General features: G+C 44.8%; 1 protein-coding gene across 3 annotated transcripts; it reads left to right on the forward strand.

The window, feature by feature from the left end:
* The first annotated feature begins 17,405 nt into the window (after positions 1-17,405).
* LOC136476978 (uncharacterized) lies at positions 17,406-22,555 on the forward strand. Of its 3 annotated transcripts, none has more exons than XM_066474965.1 (9): positions 17,406-17,876; positions 18,916-19,159; positions 19,266-19,332; positions 19,464-19,521; positions 19,627-19,685; positions 21,105-21,328; positions 21,429-21,462; positions 21,544-21,672; positions 21,954-22,555. In XM_066474965.1, the coding sequence occupies exons 2-9, from the start codon at positions 19,112-19,114 to the stop codon at positions 22,127-22,129; spliced, it is 795 nt and encodes a 264-aa protein (XP_066331062.1). In that variant the 5' UTR covers positions 17,406-17,876; positions 18,916-19,111; the 3' UTR covers positions 22,130-22,555. The 3 variants fall into 3 exon arrangements, with proteins under 3 accessions (XP_066331062.1, XP_066331063.1, XP_066331064.1); XM_066474966.1 differs by having other exon boundaries at positions 17,406-17,710; XM_066474967.1 differs by lacking the exon at positions 17,406-17,876 and adding an exon at positions 18,132-18,148.
* The last annotated feature ends 28 nt before the right edge of the window (positions 22,556-22,583 follow it).

A 22,583-nucleotide genomic window follows, 5' to 3' on the forward strand; every position in this document is an offset into this window, starting at 1 on the left:
ATGATGAGTCAATGATGGAGATGAGTGGGAGGACTTTGGCTTAGCTCACAAGGTTGCTATGTCAATGTAAATGGCCAAAGATTGCTGAGCTACAGCTAGCCATGGGGCTTAAATAGAAGCCCCCACAAAATAGAGCCGTTATACCCCTTCACTGGGCATAACACGGGCCGACCGGACGCTCCGGTCCAACTAACCGGACGCTGCTCCTCAGCGTCCGGTCGCCCGATGGCGTCCATGTGTCTCCTGCGTTCAACTGTGAATGTTTGATCTCAACGGTCGGTATGTTGACCAAACGCTCCGACGGAGCTGACCGGACGCTGGACCCCCAACGTCCGGTCATTTACAGTAAGGGTCCAAAACATGTTTTTGCCGACCGGACACAGCCCAGTGTCCGGTGCTTAACCCTAAGCACTGTGCCGACCGACAACACGACCGGACGCAGCCTTTTAGCGTCTGGTCATAGAGCGACCCAGTGTCCGGTCAGTTGACCGACGCCAGCGTCATTGCGACCAACTCCATTTCACCTCTAACTTCTTCACCCTTGCTCAAATGTGCCAACCACCAAGTGTATCACCTTGTGCACATGTGTTAGCATATTTTCATAAACATTTTCAAGGGTGTTAGCACTCCACTAGATCCTAAATGCATATGCAATGAGTTAGAGCATCTAGTGGCACTTTGATAACCGTATTCCGATACGAGTTTCACCCCTCTTAATAGTACGGCTATCAAACCTAAATGTGATCACACTCTCTAAGTGTCTTGATCACCAAAACAAAATAGCTCTTACAAGTTATACCTTTGCCTTGAGCTTTTTGTTTTTCTCTTTCTTCTTTTCAAGTTTAAGCCCTTGATCATCGCCATGCCATCACCATTGTCATGCTATGATCTTCATTAGCTTCTCCACTTGAAGTGTGCTACCTATCTCATGATCACTTGATAAACTAGGTTAGCACTTAGGGTTTCATCAATTCACCAAAACCAAACTAGAGCTTTCAGTGGTGGCTTGGGTTTAGGGTTTGTTTTAGTAGCTTGACATGACATCTTGAGCGTAAAATAGTTGGTTTAGTGATTGAAGCCTTGAGGTGAGTTTTTGGGATGCTTTAAAAAGCGTGCAAGGCACATTCCCGAGCGGGTGCTGTGTTTGGCCGCGATCATCAGGCTGTGGTTTGGCTCAGCGCCGTGGCTAGCTCGCCCAAGCATGCACCTGCCCCACCGCTGCCGTGCCCTGATGCGCACCCCGCACCACCACTATCGCGCTTTTGGCAGCACACACACACGCATAGCCACATAGACCCCCACCGCCGTCGCCGCGGGTCCATTGCTCTGGCCAGCCCGCTATAGCCACTTCGCCATGTCGCTGACCCCGCGTGTCATGCCACTACGCTGCTATTAGCCACGGCTATTTATGTGAAGTCACCGCGTGCGTTCTGCCACGTCGTCATGTCTGCCTACACCCTACCGCCTCGCACTCGCCTATGCGGTGCCATGACCGCATGGCCACACATGGCCCTACCCGCACGTCGCCTTGCTCGCCTGCCTTGCCATCGCATCCACGCTCATTGTGACACTATGCTACTGTCTCCCCTGACCGGCGCCATGCCACTACGGCGCGCAGAGCCGAGCATCGTTGTTGGCTTGCGGTTTATGGCCGTGCGGCCCACCATCCTAAACGCGTTGGTTGTTTCCCCCTTGCCTATAGCCATACGCGATTGAGCACCGAAGTGACAGCCATGTCTCGCCACAGCAGCAACGAGCCACGCATGCCTGTCTCCCCTGTTCTCTAGCGGTGTGGTCACCATACCCGCTTCTCTAAATTCGCTATAGTGGAGCCACCGCAATCCAATTAACCCTGTCCTTGACTCCGCTGAGTAACCAGCCACCCACCCAACCCCACCTTGTAGCGAGCCTCACCGTGCCATGCTCCAATTTGGAGCTGCCATTCCACCGGGTCAATAAGACCGTGTCGGTCTGTGTCGAAGGCAAGCTCCCTATCCCGTGCAACTCGTGTCAATTCCTTGCACTGCTAGCTTCGCCTCCACCTGCTAATCACCCTGCGCACCCTTGCCAAATCGCTACCGCCATCTAGCCTCCTCTGACATAGCCTTGCCACCGCCATGCACCACCGCACCGTTCGTGCACATGCGGCCAGCTTGGCTCGGTCTGTCTCCGGTCAATCAACCACGTCTGGTAGGTTCGGGGTGAGTTGTTGATGCCCATCCTTGAGCTCGTTCGCGTTGTCTGTGCCTTGGCTCATGGGAACATGGCCGTCATTGCAGGGAGGAGTCTGCCGTCGTGGAGGGAGCTCGGGACAGCATCTCCATTCACCGCGTCGCCGCCCATCACTTCAGGTTTACACCTAGGTGAGCATCGGCTCGCATTTGGGGTTAGGAGGGACCGGTCTGGCCGACGTAACCGCCCTGTACCAGGGTCACCGGCCGGTGTGCGCACGCGAGTGCCGAGGGTGTCGCCGTTGTGAAGATAGCTTATTCCGAGGGTTTATCTGCGAAGTAGCAGATAGTAGGAATAGTGCCTTGGGTCTCAGGGTGATTCGTCGGTAGGTCAGGGTTGTTCTCATAAAACAGCCGAAGCGTGCGGGCCTCCCCATCGTGGGCCACCGTCGCGTAGATGGGCCATGCCCATGTTGGGCCGCGCTGGTGCGTCGCGTGCGCACGCGTTCGTGCCAGACTGGGCCAAGCCGTTCGCGCTTGGGCCACCGGTGGAATGCGTTTTTCAAATTCTAGTAAAGTTATAAATGCTTATTCGATTTAGTTTTGAGCTAAACTTTGATAAATTGTAGTAAATCTTATAGATATCCAAAAATAGTGAAACAAAATTTGTTAGGTTCACAAAAATGCTATCTATTTCTTAGTGTAGTTAGTTTACAGTTAGCTATGATCATGATAGGTTCATAAATTCAAATTAGAGAGCTTAGTATTATATAGATTAATATTTGTAGGAATTTTTGTGGCAAATGGATGATAGATTTAGTCATGAAGTTTGTACAGTAGGTTAATTAGATTATTATGTACTCACTATAAATTTTGTAGCAGTAGAGTAGGTTGATAAATAGAATAGCTAGTACCCTTGTTTTATTATATATAGAGTAAATTGGTATTAAGTGTAAGAATACCTTTAGTTGCTAAGATAATATATGTCATGATTCATACTTGTTAGTGGTAACAGTAGGTAACTTGACACCTTAGTTAGTAGGACTAGCTTAGTGACTTGATAGATGTATTTTTATTTTAAGAGTTACTGTTGTCGTATTACTAAGTGTTGCATCATCATTTCATGCATGTAAATCATGAGTTGGTAGAGTTTGTGCCCGTGGACAAATAGGATTATGAAGAGGTCATTGAGAAGTACAAGGAGGAGATCCTCATGTAGGAGCAAGCCTCGAAGCCTTTTGGTGCTGACTTTGTTGACCCATCGCCTGCCCAAGGTAAGCCCCAGTGCATAACACTTATTTTAAATGATCACTGAATAGATATGATGTCCATTTATGTTATAGGCATTTTATGGAAACTACATGCATAAATATATCTACCTGAGTCCTACTAGTACAGGTCGAGTAGCTGCTATGCTCAGGATTTTGGTAGCGTGAGTAACCTGTCGTTACTCACAATAGGTGATAATTATGATTACTCATGATAAAATGGTGGAAAGGAAAAGTGGTGACCAGGCAGGGATATGGTTTGGGTACTGATGGGTATAAGAGGTTGTGTCCTGTAGCCAACATGGCATAGCTTGGTTACACTTTTTCTCTGTCTGTGTCGATTAAGGACCGGTCGTTGCATAAGGCTCTATGCAAGTCACAGATTTATTATCCTGAGCACATACTTGGGTATGGGCGCAGGGAAGACTTGTTGTTCCCTTGTCGTGGGTTCTGGCTCTTTTCGGGCCGACTGATTAGAGGCAGGAATGGTGGAGGTCCTTGCACCGCACTAAGTCCGAGACTTAGGAGCGGGGGCTTAGAGTCCAAGTTTGTACGGGGACCTGGACCCTAGGACAGGAGGGTGATGGGTTGGTCTTGCTTGTGCCTGGGGTATAAGCGGGGCATGTGTGTTTTAGGTACCCAGCTAGGGGCATTGATTCATGAATCACCAGGCGATCCGATACGGCTTGTCTATGGTTTAGCATCGTAGTAAGAACTAAAAGATGGAAGGTGATGAATTGGAACTGCTTGATCAACTCTTGCTTGAAAGTAGAATAGGTGCTTACATAGAATGGCTAGACAAATTAATATGGCTATTGATAATATCATAAATAAAGACCCACTATTAGTATTGTTTCTACAAAAAGGAAACCAGCAAACCATAAAGCTTATCATATTCCTTAGAGTCGGGAAATTATTCCCACTAGTCGAATAAGTCTTGCGAGTACATTGTGTACTCAGGGTTTATTTACCCCTATTGCAGGTAATGCTTGAGGAGTACCATTGTGTGAAGGATTCTTCTGGTGGGCCCAAACAGATCCTTGTTCCTTATCGCTAGATGTTTATTTTTATTCCGCTGTTTAATATTTCGCACTCTGATTTTGGAAATGTAATAATGTACTTTTTTTATGAACTCTGGATGTATGAAATGGATTAAGTGTTGTAACTCATTCTCATTATTGGATCCTTGAGGAAAAATGTGGATCTTTCAGGTTCTCCCTTGAGGTGTGCTTGACGGATACCGCCCGTTGTAGCTTGCTTTCAGGGTGCTTAGTGTCTGGTGAAAGACGAGCGTCTCTGTAAGTATGTTATTTTGGTCGATTCTGCCATAGTTGGTACTAGAGCCAATAATGGGTTACAAGTTTCATCACTCTTTTCAAAAACTTAAAAATTGACCAACAAAAGTTTTGCGAAAAGTAGGATGCGCTAAAGTTATGTAAATAAGTATAAGCCCTAGCAATATGGTCTGTCTAGGATAGCAGCACTGGTTTTATCTAATCAGTTTTCTATGGGTACACTGACTTACGTTGCATAAGAAATCGCTTAGCATACGGAAAATGAGTGTGCGATGTGCCGAAATTTTATGAATGCCGCTATATTCCGGCTTGAGTGAACATATAGGCCGATGCATGCATCATGATAATAGCATCTTGCTTAAAACTAAAGCCCCCTACATGTATAATTGGATTAGTAAACTGATAGAATAACTAAGAGAATGCTTTAATAAATGTCTCATCATTTCTCTAATCCCTTGCTCCTGATTTGGAAGGCTGTCCTAAGTGGTTGGTTCCTATCTCTTACAGATGAATCTAAGGTCTGAACATGGGAGCACCAGTGCCGGTGCGGGCCACGGTCTTAGCGAGGGCCAAGGTGAAAGTGGTCGAGCCAATAAGCACGGTAATGGGGAGAGCCATGAGGCTCCACTGTTGGCTCCTCTTCCTCCGCCACCACCACTGCCACCGCCGATGACTCACATGGAGATTATGGCAGAAATGATGGCTGCTCGTCGCTAGTCTGTCCATGCCATGGAGCTACTAGCATAGGCTATCGCTGGCTTCGCTCGTGGAGGCCATGGGGGCAATGGTGGGAATAGGGGTGGTGCCCATGGTCCTGAGGGACCCTCCTCTTACCAGGATTTCCTCAAGATCCACCCATCCACTTTCACACCAACAGCTAAGCCCCTAGATGCGGAGCACTGGCTTCGCATTCTGGAGCAGAAGTTTATGTTGCTCAACATGGCTGATAAGTAGAAAGTGTGCTTTGCAGCGTAGTAGTTGTTGGGGTCTATGAGTGCATGGTGGGATACCTTCAATGCCATGCAGTAGGCAGATCGCCGGGTGACCCGACAGGAGTTCACCACAGCATTCAGAGAGTTCTATATTCCTGCTGGTGTTCTTAATAGGAAGCTAACTGAGTTCCTAGACCTACGGCAAGGGAGTTTGATAGTGATGGACTACGTCAATAAGTTCAATCACTTGTCCCAGTATGCTGGCACTCATGTGGGCACAGACAAGAAGAAGAGGGACCGCTTCTATCGTGGCCTCTCTTGCAGCCTTTAGGAGAAATTGTATACTTGGAACTATTAGACCTTTAGGGCAACGATGAATGCTGCCATCACCATGGAGGGCTTGCAGTGGGATTCCCAAGCAGAGTAGAAGAGAGAGCGGGTGGCTACAAGGTCCTCTAGCCACCCCATACTCAAAAAGTACAGGTTGTTCGATGGGTGTCCTATCAATCATCAGGCGGGCATTCATTTCGGCAGCCCCAGCATACTTCTCAGACTTCTTCCACATAGTACTGTGCACCCACTCAGTAGGTGCAACCTCAGCAGCCCTAAGGACATTAGGCCCACCTTGTTTGGGATAGGGAAACAAGCCTGGTGCTTGCTTCAAATGCGGCAAGGATGGTCACTATGCCCCAAAGTGTCCTCAGAACTAGCCAACCCAGTTTGCTCAACCATCGCCTAACTCCAGGCTAGTTAGGCGGACAGTGACCAAGAAGAAAGTGCTAGCCAGCCGATCTAGATAGGTGAATTTCATGGATGCTGAGCAGATATTGCAGCAGGAACCGGTGATGGCTGGTATGTTCACCATTGATTCCCATCCAGCTTATGTGTTATTTGATTCTGATGCATCACATTTATTCATGAGCATGGGATCTATAGACTGGCACAACATACCTATTATGGCCATACCGTATGCCTATAGAATTCGTACGCTGGGTGCGTAGATGTGCATCAATACTCGGACGGACACAGTAAGCTTAGTATTAGCCACCCACACTTACCACCTACAGTTCATGGTACTACCTGGGCAAGGCATTGATGCAATTCTTGGAATGAACTGGTTGCGGGTGTATGGGTAGTTTTGGATTTGAAGCGGAGAATTGTCGAGTTATGACTTCCTTCTTCTGAGGATATGATGTCTCTTCTTGTACCCTCAGATCCAGTCTTACCTATTGCTGCTTATGCTGAAGCCTCTCCTAATCTTACCTCTATTTTGGTAGTATGTGAGTTCCTGGATGTTTTTCCTAAAGATCTACCTAGGTTGCCACCGAACAGAGAGGTGGAATTCTCCATTGAGCTAGAGCCTGGTACTACTCCTATCTCTCGACATCCGTACCACATGGCTCCAAAGGAGTTGGCTAAAATGAAGAAGCAGTTGGAAGAATTGATGGAAAAATGCTTTATCCGTCCTAGCTCTTCACCATGGGGTTGTCCAGCCATTTTTGTGAAGAAGAAGGATGGTACTCTGCTGATGTGTGTGGATTACCGCCCTCTTAATGTGGTAACAATTAAGAACAAGTATCCTTTGCCCCACATAGATACTTTATCCGATCAGCTAGCTGGTGCCAAGGTGTTCTCCAAGATTGACCTCCGTTTAGGCTATCATCAGATCAAGATTATACCATATGATATACCAAAGACAACTTTTTCTACTAGGTATGGGTTGTATGAATACCTAGTAATGTCTTTTGGTCTCACCAACGCTCCTACCTTCTTCATGTACCTGATGAATTCAGTCTTTATGCCGGAGTTGGACAAGTTTGTTGTGGTATTCATTGATTATATCCTGATATATTCCAAGAATGATGAAGAGCATGCCCAACATCTTCGAATAGTACTGGCTCGATTGAGAGAACACAAGATGTATGCTAAATTCAGCAAGTGTGAATTCTGGTTAGATCGAGTGCAGTTTTTGGGGCATGTGTTGACCCTAGCAAGGTGCAAGATGTGCGGAATTGGAAGTCTCCCAAGTCTGTGCACCAGATTTGTCAGTTCCTTGGTCTAGCTAGGTACTATTGGCGTTGTATTCTAGATTTCTCGAAGATAGCACAGCCGATGACCAAGCTACTCCAAAAAGAAGCCAAGTTTGATTGGAGCCCAGCCTATGAAGAAGCCTTCCAAGCTTTGAAGACATTTCTGACACTGCTCCTGTGTTGGCCCAACCAGATATTGATAGACCCTTTGATGTGTATTGTGATGCCTCAAAGACGGGGTTGGGATGTGTGCTTATGCAAGATGGACGTGTGATAGCTTATGCTTCATGCCAACTGAAAAAGCACGAAGTAAATTACCCTACCCATGATTTAGAGCTGGCTATTGTGGTCCACACTCTAAAGATTTGGAGGCACTATCTATTGGGAAATAAAGTGCATATTTTTATAGATCATAAGAGCCTCAAGTATATTTTCACTCAGTCTGAGTTAAATATGAGGCAAAGGAGATGGTTGGAATTGATTAAGGATTATAACTTGGAGGTACATTACCACCCAGGAAAGGCCAATGTAGTTGCTGATGCTTTGAGCCGAAAGTCACATCAGGTTGAGAAAACACCTTTGTCTCTCAACTATGTAGAAGTGCTGGCTCACATTGCCTTGACCTCAGAGTTGCTTGAGCAGATTATTCTAGAGCAAAGGCAAGACACTAAAGAAATTCCTCACATCAGAAAATTGATTGCCGAAGGGCATGGCCCTCACTTTAGTATTGATGACCAAGATGTAGTGAGGTATAAGGATAGATTGGTGGTTCCATCCAATGAGGAGCTGAAAAGGAAGATTTTGAATGAAGCCCATCGTTCAAAGCTGTCTATTCATCCTGGCAGCAACAAGATGTATCATGATTTGTGCCACTTGTACTGGTGGTCCAACATGAAGTAGGACATCACCTAGTACGTCATGGAGTGCGACACTTGTGGGAGAGTTAAAGCAGATCATATGTGTACTTTGGGATATTTGCAGCCCTTGCCCATTCCTGTTTGGAAATAGGAAGATATCTCCATGGACTTTGTGGTGGGTTTGCCCCACACATCTAAGGGCTATGATTCTATCTGGGTCATTGTGGACTATCTCATGAAATCTGCTCATTTTATTTCGGTGGACACTAGATATACAGCTAGGAAGTATGATGAGATATATTTTGATTAGATTGTGATCCTACACGGAGTTCCCCTTACTATCATCTCTGATAGAGGGTCAGTTTTTGTCTCTCATTTTTGGGAGCAACTCCAGGAATGTCTTGGTACTCGTCTCCTCAAAAGCTCAGCATATCATCCACAAACTGATGGCCAAACTGAAAGGGTGAACCAAGTGCTCGAGGATATGTTGAGAGCTTGTGCCATTTCTTTTCTAGAGAAGTGGGATGAATGCCTGAAGTTAGCTGAATTTTCTTACAATAATAGCTACCAAGAAAGCATCCGCATGGCACCATTTGAAGCTTTATATGGAAGAAAGTGTAGGACATCACTTAACTGGGTTGAAGTGGGATACTATGGATACTTTGGGTCAAAATTCATCAAGGAGTCTCGAGAGCAAGTAAGCATTATTCGGAGTCACTTGAAGGCAGCTCAGAGTCGACAAAAATCTTATACAGACAAGCGAAGAAGGCCCTTGTAGTTTGCAGCTGGGGATTTTGTGTATCTCAAGGTGTCTCCTATGAGAGGGGTGCATCAGTTTGGTATCCATGGTAAGCTAGCCCCTCGATATGTGGGTCCTTACAAGGTGTTGGAGCAGTGTGGCCCAGTTGCTTATCGTCTCCAGCTTCCCGATATTTTATCTGTGGTACACAATGTGTTTCATGTATCGTAATTGAAAAAATGTTTGTGGGTTCCTAATGAAGCTATGGAAATTGAAGGGCTTCCCCTCTAGCTAGATTTGACTTATATTGAGCACCCTATCAAAATCCTGGATGAAAAGGAAAGAGTGACAAGGAACAGTGTGGTAAAGTTCTACAAGGTGCAGTGGCAAAACCACTTTGAGGATGAGGCCGCGTGGGAACAAGAGAGATATATATTGAAGCATTACCCCCACCTTCTCTCTAGTCCTGATAGGTAGTTGCTACGTTGAGATGTATTTCCTACCTCCTTTCCCATACTAGGCACATGAAATCTCGGGTCGCGATTTTGTTTTAGGGGGTAGATTTGTAACACCCTTGGTGTTACACTAAATAGCCTTTTGCTAAAACACTACATGAGCATCATACTTATATGTAAATGTGTGTAATATAGTGTGTAAAGCAATATACGTAACTTGAAACGTTCATCGAAAACATGAAACGAATGTTATATTTCATGTCGCGTTGTGTCACTTAGGGTTCTAGATGATTTTTTATTGAACAAAAATGCTATAGAATGCATACCCGGCACTTTAATAAAGTTTGTAGTACAAACTTCATAAGTGGCAATGAAATACTTGCAGTCAAGAATGGGATTCGCTAGATAGCTTACTCAATAGCTGGGAAACCAAAGTCGACGCGAATCCGAATGAAAACTTAGTCATTTTCTTAAGTCAAAAAATGGATCGACGAAGCGAAGTTTGGGAATTTTTATAGGAGGATCGGGTTAAGTGGTGGCATGGGTTTAGGGATTGTTTTAGTAGCTTGACATGCCATCTTGAGTGTAAAATAGTTGGTTTAGTGATCGAAGCCTTGAGGTGAGTTTTTGGGACGATTTAAAAGCGTGCAAGGCACATTCCCGAGTGGGTGCTGTGTTTGGTCGCGGTCACCAGGCTGTGGTTCAGCTCGATGTCATGGCTGGCTCACCTAGGCGTGCACCTACCCCACCACTGCCATGCCCAGACGCACACCCCGCACCACCACTATCGCGCTCGTGCCAGCACACACGCACACTCACGCGCACAGCTGTGCGGACCCCCACCGCCGTTGCCACATGTCCGCTGCTCTGGCTAGCCCACTGTAGCCGCTTCGCCATGTCGCTGACCCCATGCGTCATGCCATTGTGCTATTGTTAGCCATGGCCGTTTATGCCAAGTCACCGCGTGCGCTCTACCATGTCATCGCGTCCGCCTGCCACCTCACGCTCGCTTGTGCGATGCCATGAGCGTGTGGCCACACTTGGCCCTGCCCGCACGTCGCCTTGCTCGCCTACCTTGACATCACATCCACACTCATTGTGACACTACGCTATTGCCTCCCCTGACCGGCACCATGCCACTGCGGTGCGTAGAGCCGAGCATTGTCGTCGGCTTGCGGTTTATGGCCATGCGGCCCACCGTCTTGAATGCGTTGGCCGTTTCCCCCTCGCCTGTAGCCATACGCGATTGAGCACTGAAGTGATAGTCATGTCCCACCATGGTAGCGATGAGCCATGCCATGCATGTCTCCCCTGTTCTCTGGTGTTGTGGTCGCCGTACCCGCTTCTCTAAATTCGCCACAGTGGAGCCACCGCAATCCAATTAACCCTGTCCTTGACTTTGCTGAGTAACCAGCCACCCACCCAACCCCACCTTGCAGTGAGCCTTGCTGTGCCATGCTCCAATTTGGAGCTATCATTCTGCCGGGTCAATAAGACCATGTCGGTCTACGTCAGAGGCAAGCTCCCTATCCTGTGCAGCTCGTGTCAATTCCTTGCACCACTAGCTTTGTCTCCACCTGCTAATCACCCTGCACACCCTTGCTGAATCACTACCGCCATCTAGCCTCCTCTGACGTAGCCTTGCCACCGCCGTGCGCCACCACACCATCCGTGCGCACGCGGCCAGCTCGGCTCGATCCATCTCTAGTCAATCAACCACGTATGGTAGGTTCGGGGTGAGTCGTTGATGCCCATCCTTAAGCTCGTTCGTGTTGTCTGTGCCTTGGCTCACGGGCATGTGGCCGTCATTGTAGGGAGGAGTCCGCCATCATGGAGGGAGCTCATGATAGCATCTCTGTTTGCTGCATCGCCGCCCATCACTTCGGGTTTACTCCTAGGTGAGCATCGACTTGCATTTGGGGGCGGGGAGGGACCGGTCTGGCCGACGTAACCACCCTGTGCCAGCGCCACCGCGTCGGTGCGCACGTGCGAGTGTCGAGGGTGTCGCCATTGTGAAGACAACTTATTCTGAGGGTTTATCTATGAAGTAGCCGACAGTAGGAATTGTGCCGTGGGTCTCAAGGTGATTCATCGGTAGGTTAGGGTCATTCTCGTAAAATAGCCGAAGTGTGCGGGCCTCCCCGTCGCGGGTCGCCGTCGCGCGGATGGGCCGCACCCGTATTGGGCCACGTCGGTGCGTCGCGTGTGCGTGCGCATTCGCGCCGGACTGGGCCGAGCCGTTCGCGCTTGGGCCACCGGTGGAATGCGTTTTTCAAATTCTAGTAAAGTTATAAATGCTTATTCAATTTAGTTTTGAGCTAAACTTTGAGAAATTGTAGTAAATCTTATAAATGTCCAAAAATAGTGAAACAAAATTAATTAGGTTCACAAAAATGCTATCTATCTATTAGTATAGTTAGTTTATAGTTAGTTGTGATCATGATAGGTTCATAAATTCAAATTAGAGAGCTTAGTATTATGTAGATTAATATTTGTAGGAATTATTGTGGCAATTGGATGATAGATTTAGTCATGAAGTTTGTACAGTAGGTTAATTAGATTATTATGTACTCACTGTAAATTTTGTAGCACTAGAGTAGGTTGATAAATAGAATAGCTAGTACCCTTGTTTTATTATATATAGAGTAAATCGGTATTAAGAGTAAGAATACCTTTAGTTGCTAAGATAATATATGTCATGCTTCATACTTGTTAGTGGTAACAGTAGGTAACTTAGCACCTTAGTCGGTAGGACTAGCTTAGTGACTTGATAGATGTATTTTTATTTTAAGAGTTGTTGTTGCTGTATTACTAAGTGTTGCATCATCATTTCATGCATGTAGATCACGAGTTGGTAGGGTTCGTGCTTGTGGACAAACAGGATTACGAAGAGGTCATTGAGGAGTATGAGGTTGTGTCCTACGGCCAATAGGGCATAACTTGGTTACACTTTTTCTCTGTCTGTGTCGGTTAAGGACCGGCCGTTGCATAAGGCTCTAGGCAAGTCACAGATTTATTATCCCAAGCGCATACTTAGGTGTGGGCGTAACGAAGACTTGTTGCTCTCTTATCGTGGGTTCTGGCGCTTTCTGGACCGACTGATTGGAGGCGGGGATGGTGGAGGTCCTTGCACCGCACTAAGTCCAGGACTTAGGAGCGAGGACTTAGAGTCCAAGTTTAGACAGGGACCTAAACCCTAGGACAGGAGGGTGATGGGTTGGTCCAGCTTGTGCCTGGGTACAAGCTAGGCGTGCATTTTTGGGATACCCAGCTGGGGGCATTGATTCGCGAATCATCAGGCGATCCGATACGGCTTGTCTACAATTTAGCATCGTAGTAAGAACTAAAAGATGAAAGGTGATAAAATGGAACTGCTTGCTCAACTCTTGCTTGAAAGTAGAATAGGTGTTTACATAGAATGGCTAGACAATAAATTAATATGGCTATTAATAATATCATAAATAAGGACCCACTATTAGTATTGCTTTCTACAAAAAGAAAACCAGCAAACCATAAAGATTATCATATTTCTTAGAGTCGGGAAATTATTCTCACTAGTCGGATAAGTCTTGCGAGTACATTGTGTACTCAGGGTTTATTTACCCCTGTTGCAGGTAATGCTTGAGGAGTACCATTGTGTGAAGGATTCTTCTGGTGGGCCCAGATGAATCCTTGTTCCTTATCGCTAGATGTTTATTTTTATTCCGCTGTTTAATATTCCGTACTCTGACTTTGGTAAAGTAATAATGTACTTTTTTACGAACTCTGGATGTATGAAATAGATTAAGTATTGTAACTTATTCTCATTATTGGATCCTTGGGGAAAATGTGGATCTTTCGGGTTCTCCCTTGGGGTGTGCCCGACGGATACCGCCCACTGTAGCTTGCTTTCGGGGTGCTTAGTATCTGGTGGAAGACGAGCGCCTCCGTAGGTATGTTATTTTGGTCGGTTTTGCCACAATCAACCCCCTAGCTAGGTCTGTGTGGGTCCCAGTTGGCCGGTGTAGCAGCTCTGTGTCGGCCATCGCCGTGCCAGTGAGCGTGAGGGCTTTGGGGACCTCCCCGATGCGAAGATGAGTCTTTTCGGGGGCCTTCATGCATAATCGCTGACTAAAGGAATTGGGCACATAGTGGTCGCGTTAATAGCAGAAAGCACGGGGGCTTCTCTGCTAAAACTCTAGCGGGTTTCTCCACCGTGGGCTAGCCTCGCGTGGGCCATGTCGCGTGGGCCGCGCAGGAGGTTTCATTTTTCTTTTCCTAAGGAATTAGAAATAGTTTTCTAATTTAATTTTTGAGTTGATCTTTGGTTAGTCATATAAAATCATGTAGGTGTCCAAAAATTATGAAACAAATTTTGTTAGGTTTCTAAAATTGTGCTCTATCTGTTAGTGTATTGTGTTCATATGTACATGTTGATACCAGGAGCTATTAAATCATTTGAAAATGTTTAATATTGTTAGGTTAAATATTATAGTAATTTTTGTGATAAATTGGTGATAGCTTTAGTCCTAAAATTTTTATGGTAGCTTCATTGTGTTATTATGTGCTCACTGTAATTTTTGTAGCTTTAGAATAGACTAAGAATTAGGGTAGTTAAATACTCTTTGTTTCAATATACATTAAATCATTAGTAGCAATAAAGATATATCCTTCATTTGTAAAGCTAGGTGTTTGTTAGTTGAACCCAACACTTTGCTTGGTAAAGATGATAGTTAGCTTAGTAGCTTAGTATGTGTATTCTTATTTGAAGAGTTGTTGTTGTATAAATGCTAAGTGTTGCATTATCATCGCATGCATGTAGAGAACGAGTTGGCAGAGATCGTGATCACCGGCGATCATGAGTTTGAGGAGATCATCGAGGAGTACGAGAAGGAGATTCTCGTGCATGAGGAGGTCCTAGAGCCACCACTGACTAACTCAACTGACACCGTGCCTTCCCAAAGTAAGCCCTGGTGCATAACCCCTTATTTTTGGATAATCACTGTTTATATATGTTATGTGCATTTACGTTACAGGAATTTTATAAAAAACACATGCATAGATATATCTGTCCTATGAGTCTTACTAGTGCAGGTTTGAGTAGATGCTATGCTTAGGTTTTCGATAGCGTGAGTGAAGTGCATCTAGCCCTTTAGTGGGTTTTGGATGATTGAATAACAACGTGATTAAAGGTCTAGAAAATGGCTAGTTTTTCAAAGGGGCTATAAATACCCCCAAGCCTCCACCTTTAGAGGCTGCTGATTCTGATGGTTGCAATACATGTTTTTAAGCCTTGCCAACTCTCCCAAACCCTCTCTTAGTGAGTGTGTGATCCAAATTGCCAAATCCATTAGTGAGTTGAGAGAAATTAAAAAAGAGAGTAATCCAACCACTTGAGCACTTGTGCATATTGTCAATCTCGTGATTCGCATTTGTTACTCTTGGACTCTTCGGTCCTAGATGGCTAGGCGTCGCCGGAAAGCACCCGAGAGATTGTGGTGTGCCTCAGAAAGTTTGTAACGGTCGATTCCGCCACCTCGGAATCAACTAGTGGAAGGAAGAAAAGGAGTTGGAAAAGACTCCGACTAGAGTGACCTTCGTGGTACCCTCTAGGGCTGACCTTTGCTGGGTCGCCCACAGACCCCTCAACAGAGAGTAGGACTCGAACGAGTCCGAACTTCGGTAAAACAAATATCGTGTCTCAATTCACATTTCATTTGATATTTGTGTTTCTCTAGATCCTATGCAGGTTACTTGTGTGTGGCACTATCTTTAGTGGGTGCCTACAGGTTGGATTGAAGCTTGAAATCAAAAGGAGCAAGTTAGGGGTCACACTGTAGAACTCGTGTGTATCGGACGTGACCGATATTGCCTAAAGTGTTCGATCGAACCGGACGTGTCCGGTACCTCTACCGGACGTGTCCGGTATTGACCTCTGCTATGTTTTTATCTATTCATTGCACTAATCGTTGTGTTGTAGGGTTGTGGCTCCTAGATTTATTTAGTATCTTTTACATACTCTGTGGCTAACTTGTGAGGGGTGGTATTACTCTTATTTAGAGTTTTTATTTTGGAAACTCCCTTTACTAATTATTTTCGTATTTAAAGATATTAATTTTTAAAAATGTCTATTCACCCTCTCATCTAGGCGGCATCCTAGGTCCTTTCAGTGAGTAACCTGTCATTACTCACAATAGGTGATTATTATAATTACTCTCATGATAAAATGATGAAAGAAAAATGAAGACAGAGCAGGGATATGGTATGGGTATTGGTGAGTGTAATAGGTTGTGTTCCACGGCCAACGGGGCTTAGCTTGGTTACACTATTTTTTCTGTTCATGTCGATTAATGACCGTTCGTTGTTGTGAATGGTAGTTAGGTCACAGACTTATTATCCTAAGCACATACTTGCTTATGGGAGCGGGAAGGCTTGTTACGCTCTTGTCGTGGGTTCTGGATCGACTGATTGGAGTCGGGGAAAGGTGGAGGTCTAAGCACCATACTAAGGTCGGGTCTCAAGTGTGGGGGCTTAGAGTCCAAGTTTGGACAAGGACCTGGACCTCGTGACAGGAGTGGAATGGGTTGGTCTTGTTTGTGTCTGGGGTACAAATAGGGCGTGTGTTTCGGGGTACCCAACTAGGATACATTGGTTTACGAATCGCCGTTTCCGTGAGACGGTATAACTTGGCTATGGTCTAGCACCATAGTAAGAACTGGAAGATGGTAAAATGGTTCTGATTGCTCAATCCTTGCTTAAAAATAGAACAGATGCTTATCTAGCATGGTTAGCTAATGAAGTAATCATGACTGCTAATAAAACATGACTATAAGGATGAACTATTAGTAATGTTTTTTTGCAAACAAAAAGAAAACAACAAACTCATATTACCTATCATACTACTTGGAGTCGGGAAGCTATTCCCACTAGTCGGATAAGTCTTGCGAGTACATTGTGTACTCGGGGTTTATTTTACTCCTGTTGTAGGTGCAGCTTGAGGAGTAGCTCTTGTGTGGAGGATTCTTCTGGTGGGTACAGACGGATCCTTATATCGACTTCGCTAGATGTTTATTCTCATTCCGCTGTTTAATTATCGTACTTTGAACTCTGGTATTGTAATAAATGATTTTCAAGAACTCTGGTTGTATGAAATGGACTAAGTATTGTAAGCTCGTACTCATTATTAGATTCTTGATGTAAAACGTGGATTGTTTCGAGTTCTCCCTTGGGGTGTGCTCGATGGAACTGTCCGATGTAGCTCACTCTCGAGATGCTTAGTGTCTAAAAGAAGACGAGCGTCTCCAGAAGCGTGTCATTTTGGGCGGTACTGCCAAAAAAACCTCATTTGGTATTTACTGGATTTATTTTTAAACTAAAAAGACAAGACCGTCTTTCAAAATCACCTATAACCGGGTCAGAGAGATAAAATGAACGGATTTAAAAGTTGAAGAAGATGATTTATTCGGTTTTAAAGATCATGAGGAAAAGTAGACTTTGAGGATAGTAAGATGGACTTTTTCCCCGGTTAGTCGGATCATGCCTTAGCAGGCCCGTGCCGTAGCGGGCCGGGCCGCCCGTTTGGCCACCTGATCTGCTGTCCGCGTTCGATTTCATTGATCTCCACGGCCCACGCCACGCGTCCGAAACCCCTCCCTTCCGAGCCATCCCGCTCCCCGCGTTCGATTTCTTCCCTACGCCATTCCTTCCCTGCTCCCACACCGACCCCCGCCCCCGGCACGAGCACGCGGCCGGCGGCCCCCGGCCCCGTCTCGCCTGCCCGCCGCCGCGCCGCCTGCCCCTTCCCACTCTGCTCGGTGGGCACCACGCCCCAAGCCCCATCTCGCCTTGGTCGCCTGGACGCTACACCATCCCTGCCCCTCCCTGCTCCAGCAAGGTCGGCACCACGCCCCGCCCGGCCGCCACGCTGTCCCGGGCCTGCTCGGTGGCGCATCCACCTTGGGAGCAGTTCGTTCTCCGCGGTGCCGTGAGTCCCCATCTCCCTATTAGCCGCCTCCCTCCCCTCCTCGCTGCCGCGCCGCTCCCCTTGCGACACCACTGTCGAGCGGATCCAGCGCCGCCACGCATGTCTCGTGCTGTCGTTCTCAAGTAATCTGCACTTGCTGTACATCCGCTCTGAGCCTCTGACCCAGGTCCGTAAAGCGTTAATCACTGCCTACTGATTTGATTTTGGTATGTCCCTGTCGTGCAGTTGTGCTTACTTGGGGATTTGATACTATCCTGTGCTGTGTTTTGCTATGCCTTTATCATATTCTGGACTGAATGTTGTAGGCGTATCTTCATCATTGTTATGCTAATGGATTTTCTGAGCAAAAGCGAAGTGATACTTGATTGTGGAATTGACATAACATTTTTTCTTACAGAGCGCACATTTGGATAACTGACATACATCTTACAGACTTAGGTAGTCTTTACAGTGTCAATGCAATTTTGCTACCAAAATTTTGTTAAAAAAGGATTCCTAACTCTATTTAATGATGTATGCTCTTTTGTCAAACAAAATTCTTATTGCAAATTCCAACTACACCAAATTATTATAAAGTTGTTTAAAGTTGCTAATATTTCTTGTTTGGTTGTTTTCTGCAAGATTTTCAATTTTTTATTTTGGTTGTAGTGCCACTAATCTTACTCAAGTTGTTTAAAGTTTAAACCCCTTTTGAAGTAACGCATTGTATTATAGCTTTGCTTCTTTTTATGCCATGAATTCTTGAAAATGCTTAGCTATAGGCACGTGGCGTGCTGCAGGTGGAATATATAGATGTATGAACTATGAAGTAACATCTCTAGATTCATGCATTACCATCTCTAGATTGGTTTTGAGCTGATCGAATATATAATGCATGAATGCCAGTTGTCCTTAGCAAATATATATCCTTTGAGTTGGACCATGTTTTTTCCTAGCGTATTTTTTCGCTTTTACACCAGCATCTTACTTTTTGTGTTTGTACTATCGCGACATGTTTATCAGGTATTATATATGATATTTTTAGAATAATAATTATTTTGTTTAAGTTCTATGTGCCTGTAGCACCACACGGGCTATTTCCTAGTAGAATTAAAAGCCTTTTAAGCAAAGCCTTGCCAGCAATAGCATCAGTTGTGGTCTAGTATGAAATAACTGCATTCAACCATGTATATAGTATACCTCCTTATTTGACCTCAAAATTTCAGGAAAATTCACCTCAGACTTGGAGGACTGAACGGAAGGGACAGGGCTAGCTACATCATCTCGTTCTCCACTCCCCACAGCGCGGGGTTCAAAAAAATTTCCCCAAAACTCTCTCCTCCCTCCGCTCTCCTCCACCCAAAACCACCGCTCCCACTCGGACCCACGTCTAGAAGCTTCTGGATCCATTTCCTGGTGCGGATGGAGCGGTTCGACTCCAAGTTCTACCAGAAGTACACCGCTCTCAAGGTACCGCAGGCCTCCCGCTCCTTCCTCATCCTGTTTCTATAAGCCGGGCCACTGTGGTTGGACATTGCCTGCAATCATTGTTTTCCGGTTCAATCCCTCGCCGCAGAAGCGGAAGTTGCTGGACGAGGGGCTGGAGCGGAAGCGGGAGGCGGAGCTCAAGGAGCTTTACGATGGTATAAGTCCTGACTGAACCTATCTCTGGGCTGGACTTGATTTGGATGGGGCTATGGAAAGGAGGGTTTTGGGAGAAACACTTGTTATTTTCCCCCTGATTTGATTTTTTCCTTTTGTTTTGATTATGCAGCCATGAAAGATTGGACCAGCGAACTCAAGAAAGATAATGATGAGCTCAAAGAGAAGCTGTAAGATTGGGGTTTTGTTGTTTGGGGTGGAATTGGTGCCTATATCATTTCTTATATCCCTTATCTTTTGTTTTATTTTTGGCTAATTTGATTTGATGATTCTAGGGTGGACAAGGAGGATGAGCTCGAGAAGGCCCGTCAGGAATTCCTTGAAGATATTCGTAGTAAGATTATCTATCCAATCTCAAAGTTCCTTTCTCTTTTTAGTTGGACCGCTTTTAGCTTACTCATGGAATAGAAATTTGTAGTCTGGCACATGCATGGAACTGATACATGTCTTTGGGAAATTGGAGCAGTGATTAGTGGTGTGTCCCTGTTTGAATTAATTATTGATCAACATGCTTCACACCGCCTGAACCTGAACACGACAGTGTGCAGGTCTAAATATCTAACTAATGATGAACATTGCAAATACTGTTTAAGTTTACATGTCATAGTTTGATCAGCTTTGGTTTCTTAAGCAATTTTCTTAGGTCGAAGTCTTATTACCTGTGACCATGTTTTTTCTTTTTTTTTCTGTCTAACTTGTCATGAGAAGTAGACATGAATTTGGTTAATCCTTTTGAGCTGGTTCCCCTTAATTAATTATATGATATATGTCGTGTTCACCGAAGTTGCTAGGTTGTTGAGAATGATGACACCCAAAACACAATTTGTGAAAACTGGAAAACCGGAGTTTAGACAAAACTAGTTTTGCTTATCCTCAAGTTAGTTACATAAATCAAACAAAATTTCCAGAGAAACAGACAAACGGTTTTATTGGATCCACTTTTCAGTTTTCACAAAACTAGAGATCCAAACAACCTCTAAATAATGTCTTTAACATCATTACAGAACAATTGAGCAAGGAAATATTTCAATAACTATGCCTTTGCTTGCCTCGATGGACAAATACTTCAAACAGGGAATACCGGCTAAAATTGTGAATTAAAGCGAGTATATACTAGTTGGAGTACTGTCTATAAAATTGCCACACGGATTTGTGTTTCAAAAAGTTCAGGTCAGAATGGACAACCTTATTGCATTGTGGATGCCAAAGGACATCTAAGTTTGATGAGTATCAACTTTACTGCTTTGCTGTACTGGATTGCTGGTTGTAGCTTATTAGCATATGATAAATTAAGAATATTTTATTCTGCGTACATTTACCAAAACCAAACTGTTCTATATAATTTTTGCAATATGGTCAAACAACTGGTTGATTTTGCATTCATAATTTTTCGAGTAATAGTTGGGAGGCCATTGAAATGTTACCTCTAATGTCTATGTGTCTTTCTGCTATGGTCTGAAATTTGTTTCGACATTGTTACTGAACAGTGCTACATTACCAAGAATTTAACACTATCCTTCCATCCTATTACAGTGCTGATGTGGTAATTTAATTCATAGTTTGCATCACCTGGTTAACAAATTGGGTTATGACAACATAATGCATCATGATTTGTGAGATGGAGTGGTTCTTTCGCATCAATACTTTTAAGTTTCTCTCAACAGTTTTTTTTCCTTGTCTTTATTTATTTGGTTCCAACTAAGTTGGTTTAGGTGGCACAATATTTTCTCATTTCCATTTTTGTTTCATACAGCAAGGGACAGTGAAATTCTGAGGCTGAAGCAGCTCTTAGACGAGAAGGCTGAAAAAAACAATTCTACAGCTACTGGGTCTCCTGGCCTAACACCTGAAGCTATCCTGGAAAAATCAACTCCAATGTTACCTAAAAGAAAGACACCACTGTCCCACGGCAAGGTAAAGAGGGTACAGTTGATTGAAAATGCTCCTCACAGTAGCCCCACAGAGGAATCTCAAGAGGTCAGCTTAGAAACCTCAGTAGTTCCTTTTCACGTACAAGTATGTGAGTGAGCTTTGTTTACTAATCCTTCTTGTGGCTTGAATTGATCTGATACTGCAGCTAGAATGCTCTAGAAGACATTCATGCATCTCAGGTTAGTGAAAACTTAATTTGATCTGTCACTACTTTGTTGTATGGCTTGGAATTAATTTAGCCTGCGTGAATGTTGATTCAGGGAATGGGACAAATGAAATTCCGAGTGCTCGTATGTTCCATTTGCTGCTTCAATCTTTAGTTCGCATGAAGATCTCAGTAAATGATGGAACAGAAATGTTTTCGGTCTCAGTCTGTCACGAAGCTAGTGGTACTTGCTCACACTGAATCTCATGTTCTTGTTTAACTACAGCTCAGTGTTAGCATAGGCGCATAGCTGTTATTATGCTTTAATATTTGTTGTTCTTGCGCTGTTACTATCATAATGCAATTTTGTATGTTACTTTTTTCACGTTTCTTCTGACGGTTACATGTTACCAAAGTAGCGTCTTTCATATGTTTTTTTTTCATTTCATTCCAGGATGTATTCACTCTCTAGTCAATAATATAAAGGAACTGATTATGATCTTTACAGAGTTTAAACTATTGCAGGTTACAGATTCACCCTGACATGGTTAGAGAAACATGGTGAATGGTCGTATAAGCTCTCCTCGTTGGGCACCCTGGATAGGATAGCCGTCGATTGGATGAGGCAAGACATAAGATTCAGCACGAAAATGTGCCATATGTTCTTTCAGCGGATATCAAGCATCATAACAAAAGGGTGACAGTTGACAGCATGCTCTTCGCTTCAGCTAGCTATCTCAGTCTGCCTAAGGAACTTGAAAATGGAAGCCTCCCGATGTAAAAATGTTTTCCCGTTATGCTACTGTAGACCTGTGTCGAGCTGGAGCGTACTGATTCGTGGGCGACAATTGTTGCCATGGCTTGTATTCATGTTTCGGGCCACCTACGGCTACTGGCTTCTGCCATATGCATAAACTTGACAGGAAACGAGCTAGTTCCTTGTGGACTGTGTAAATGAAATTGTAGAATGGCGTGGAATGTACCCCAAACAAGTGACTCTTTGGATGATCGCTACGGCAGCAGTGTAGGGATTTCCCTAGTCGCTTAGTTTGGCTGTTTTCTCATACAAAATGTCTGCATAGTCTACAAATTGTTTTTATGAAACAAAATATCCCCCTTCGTTCAAAATTCTGTTGTTTTGGCTTTTATAGGTAG

Source organism: Miscanthus floridulus, chromosome 8, assembly GCF_019320115.1.
Source record: "Miscanthus floridulus cultivar M001 chromosome 8, ASM1932011v1, whole genome shotgun sequence".
In the NCBI taxonomy this organism is placed as follows: domain Eukaryota; kingdom Viridiplantae; phylum Streptophyta; class Magnoliopsida; order Poales; family Poaceae; genus Miscanthus; species Miscanthus floridulus.

Bases quoted from the DNA above. Each gene is read 5' to 3' on its own strand.
- LOC136476978 (XM_066474965.1), top strand. From the start codon at position 19,112: ATGGAGCGGTTCGACTCCAAGTTCTACCAGAAGTACACCGCTCTCAAG. The intron at 19,160-19,265 runs GTACCGCAGGCC...CCCTCGCCGCAG, and splicing joins AGAAGTACACCGCTCTCAAG to AAGCGGAAGTTGCTGGACGA. The intron at 21,329-21,428 runs GTCAGCTTAGAA...CTGATACTGCAG, and splicing joins CCACAGAGGAATCTCAAGAG to CTAGAATGCTCTAGAAGACA.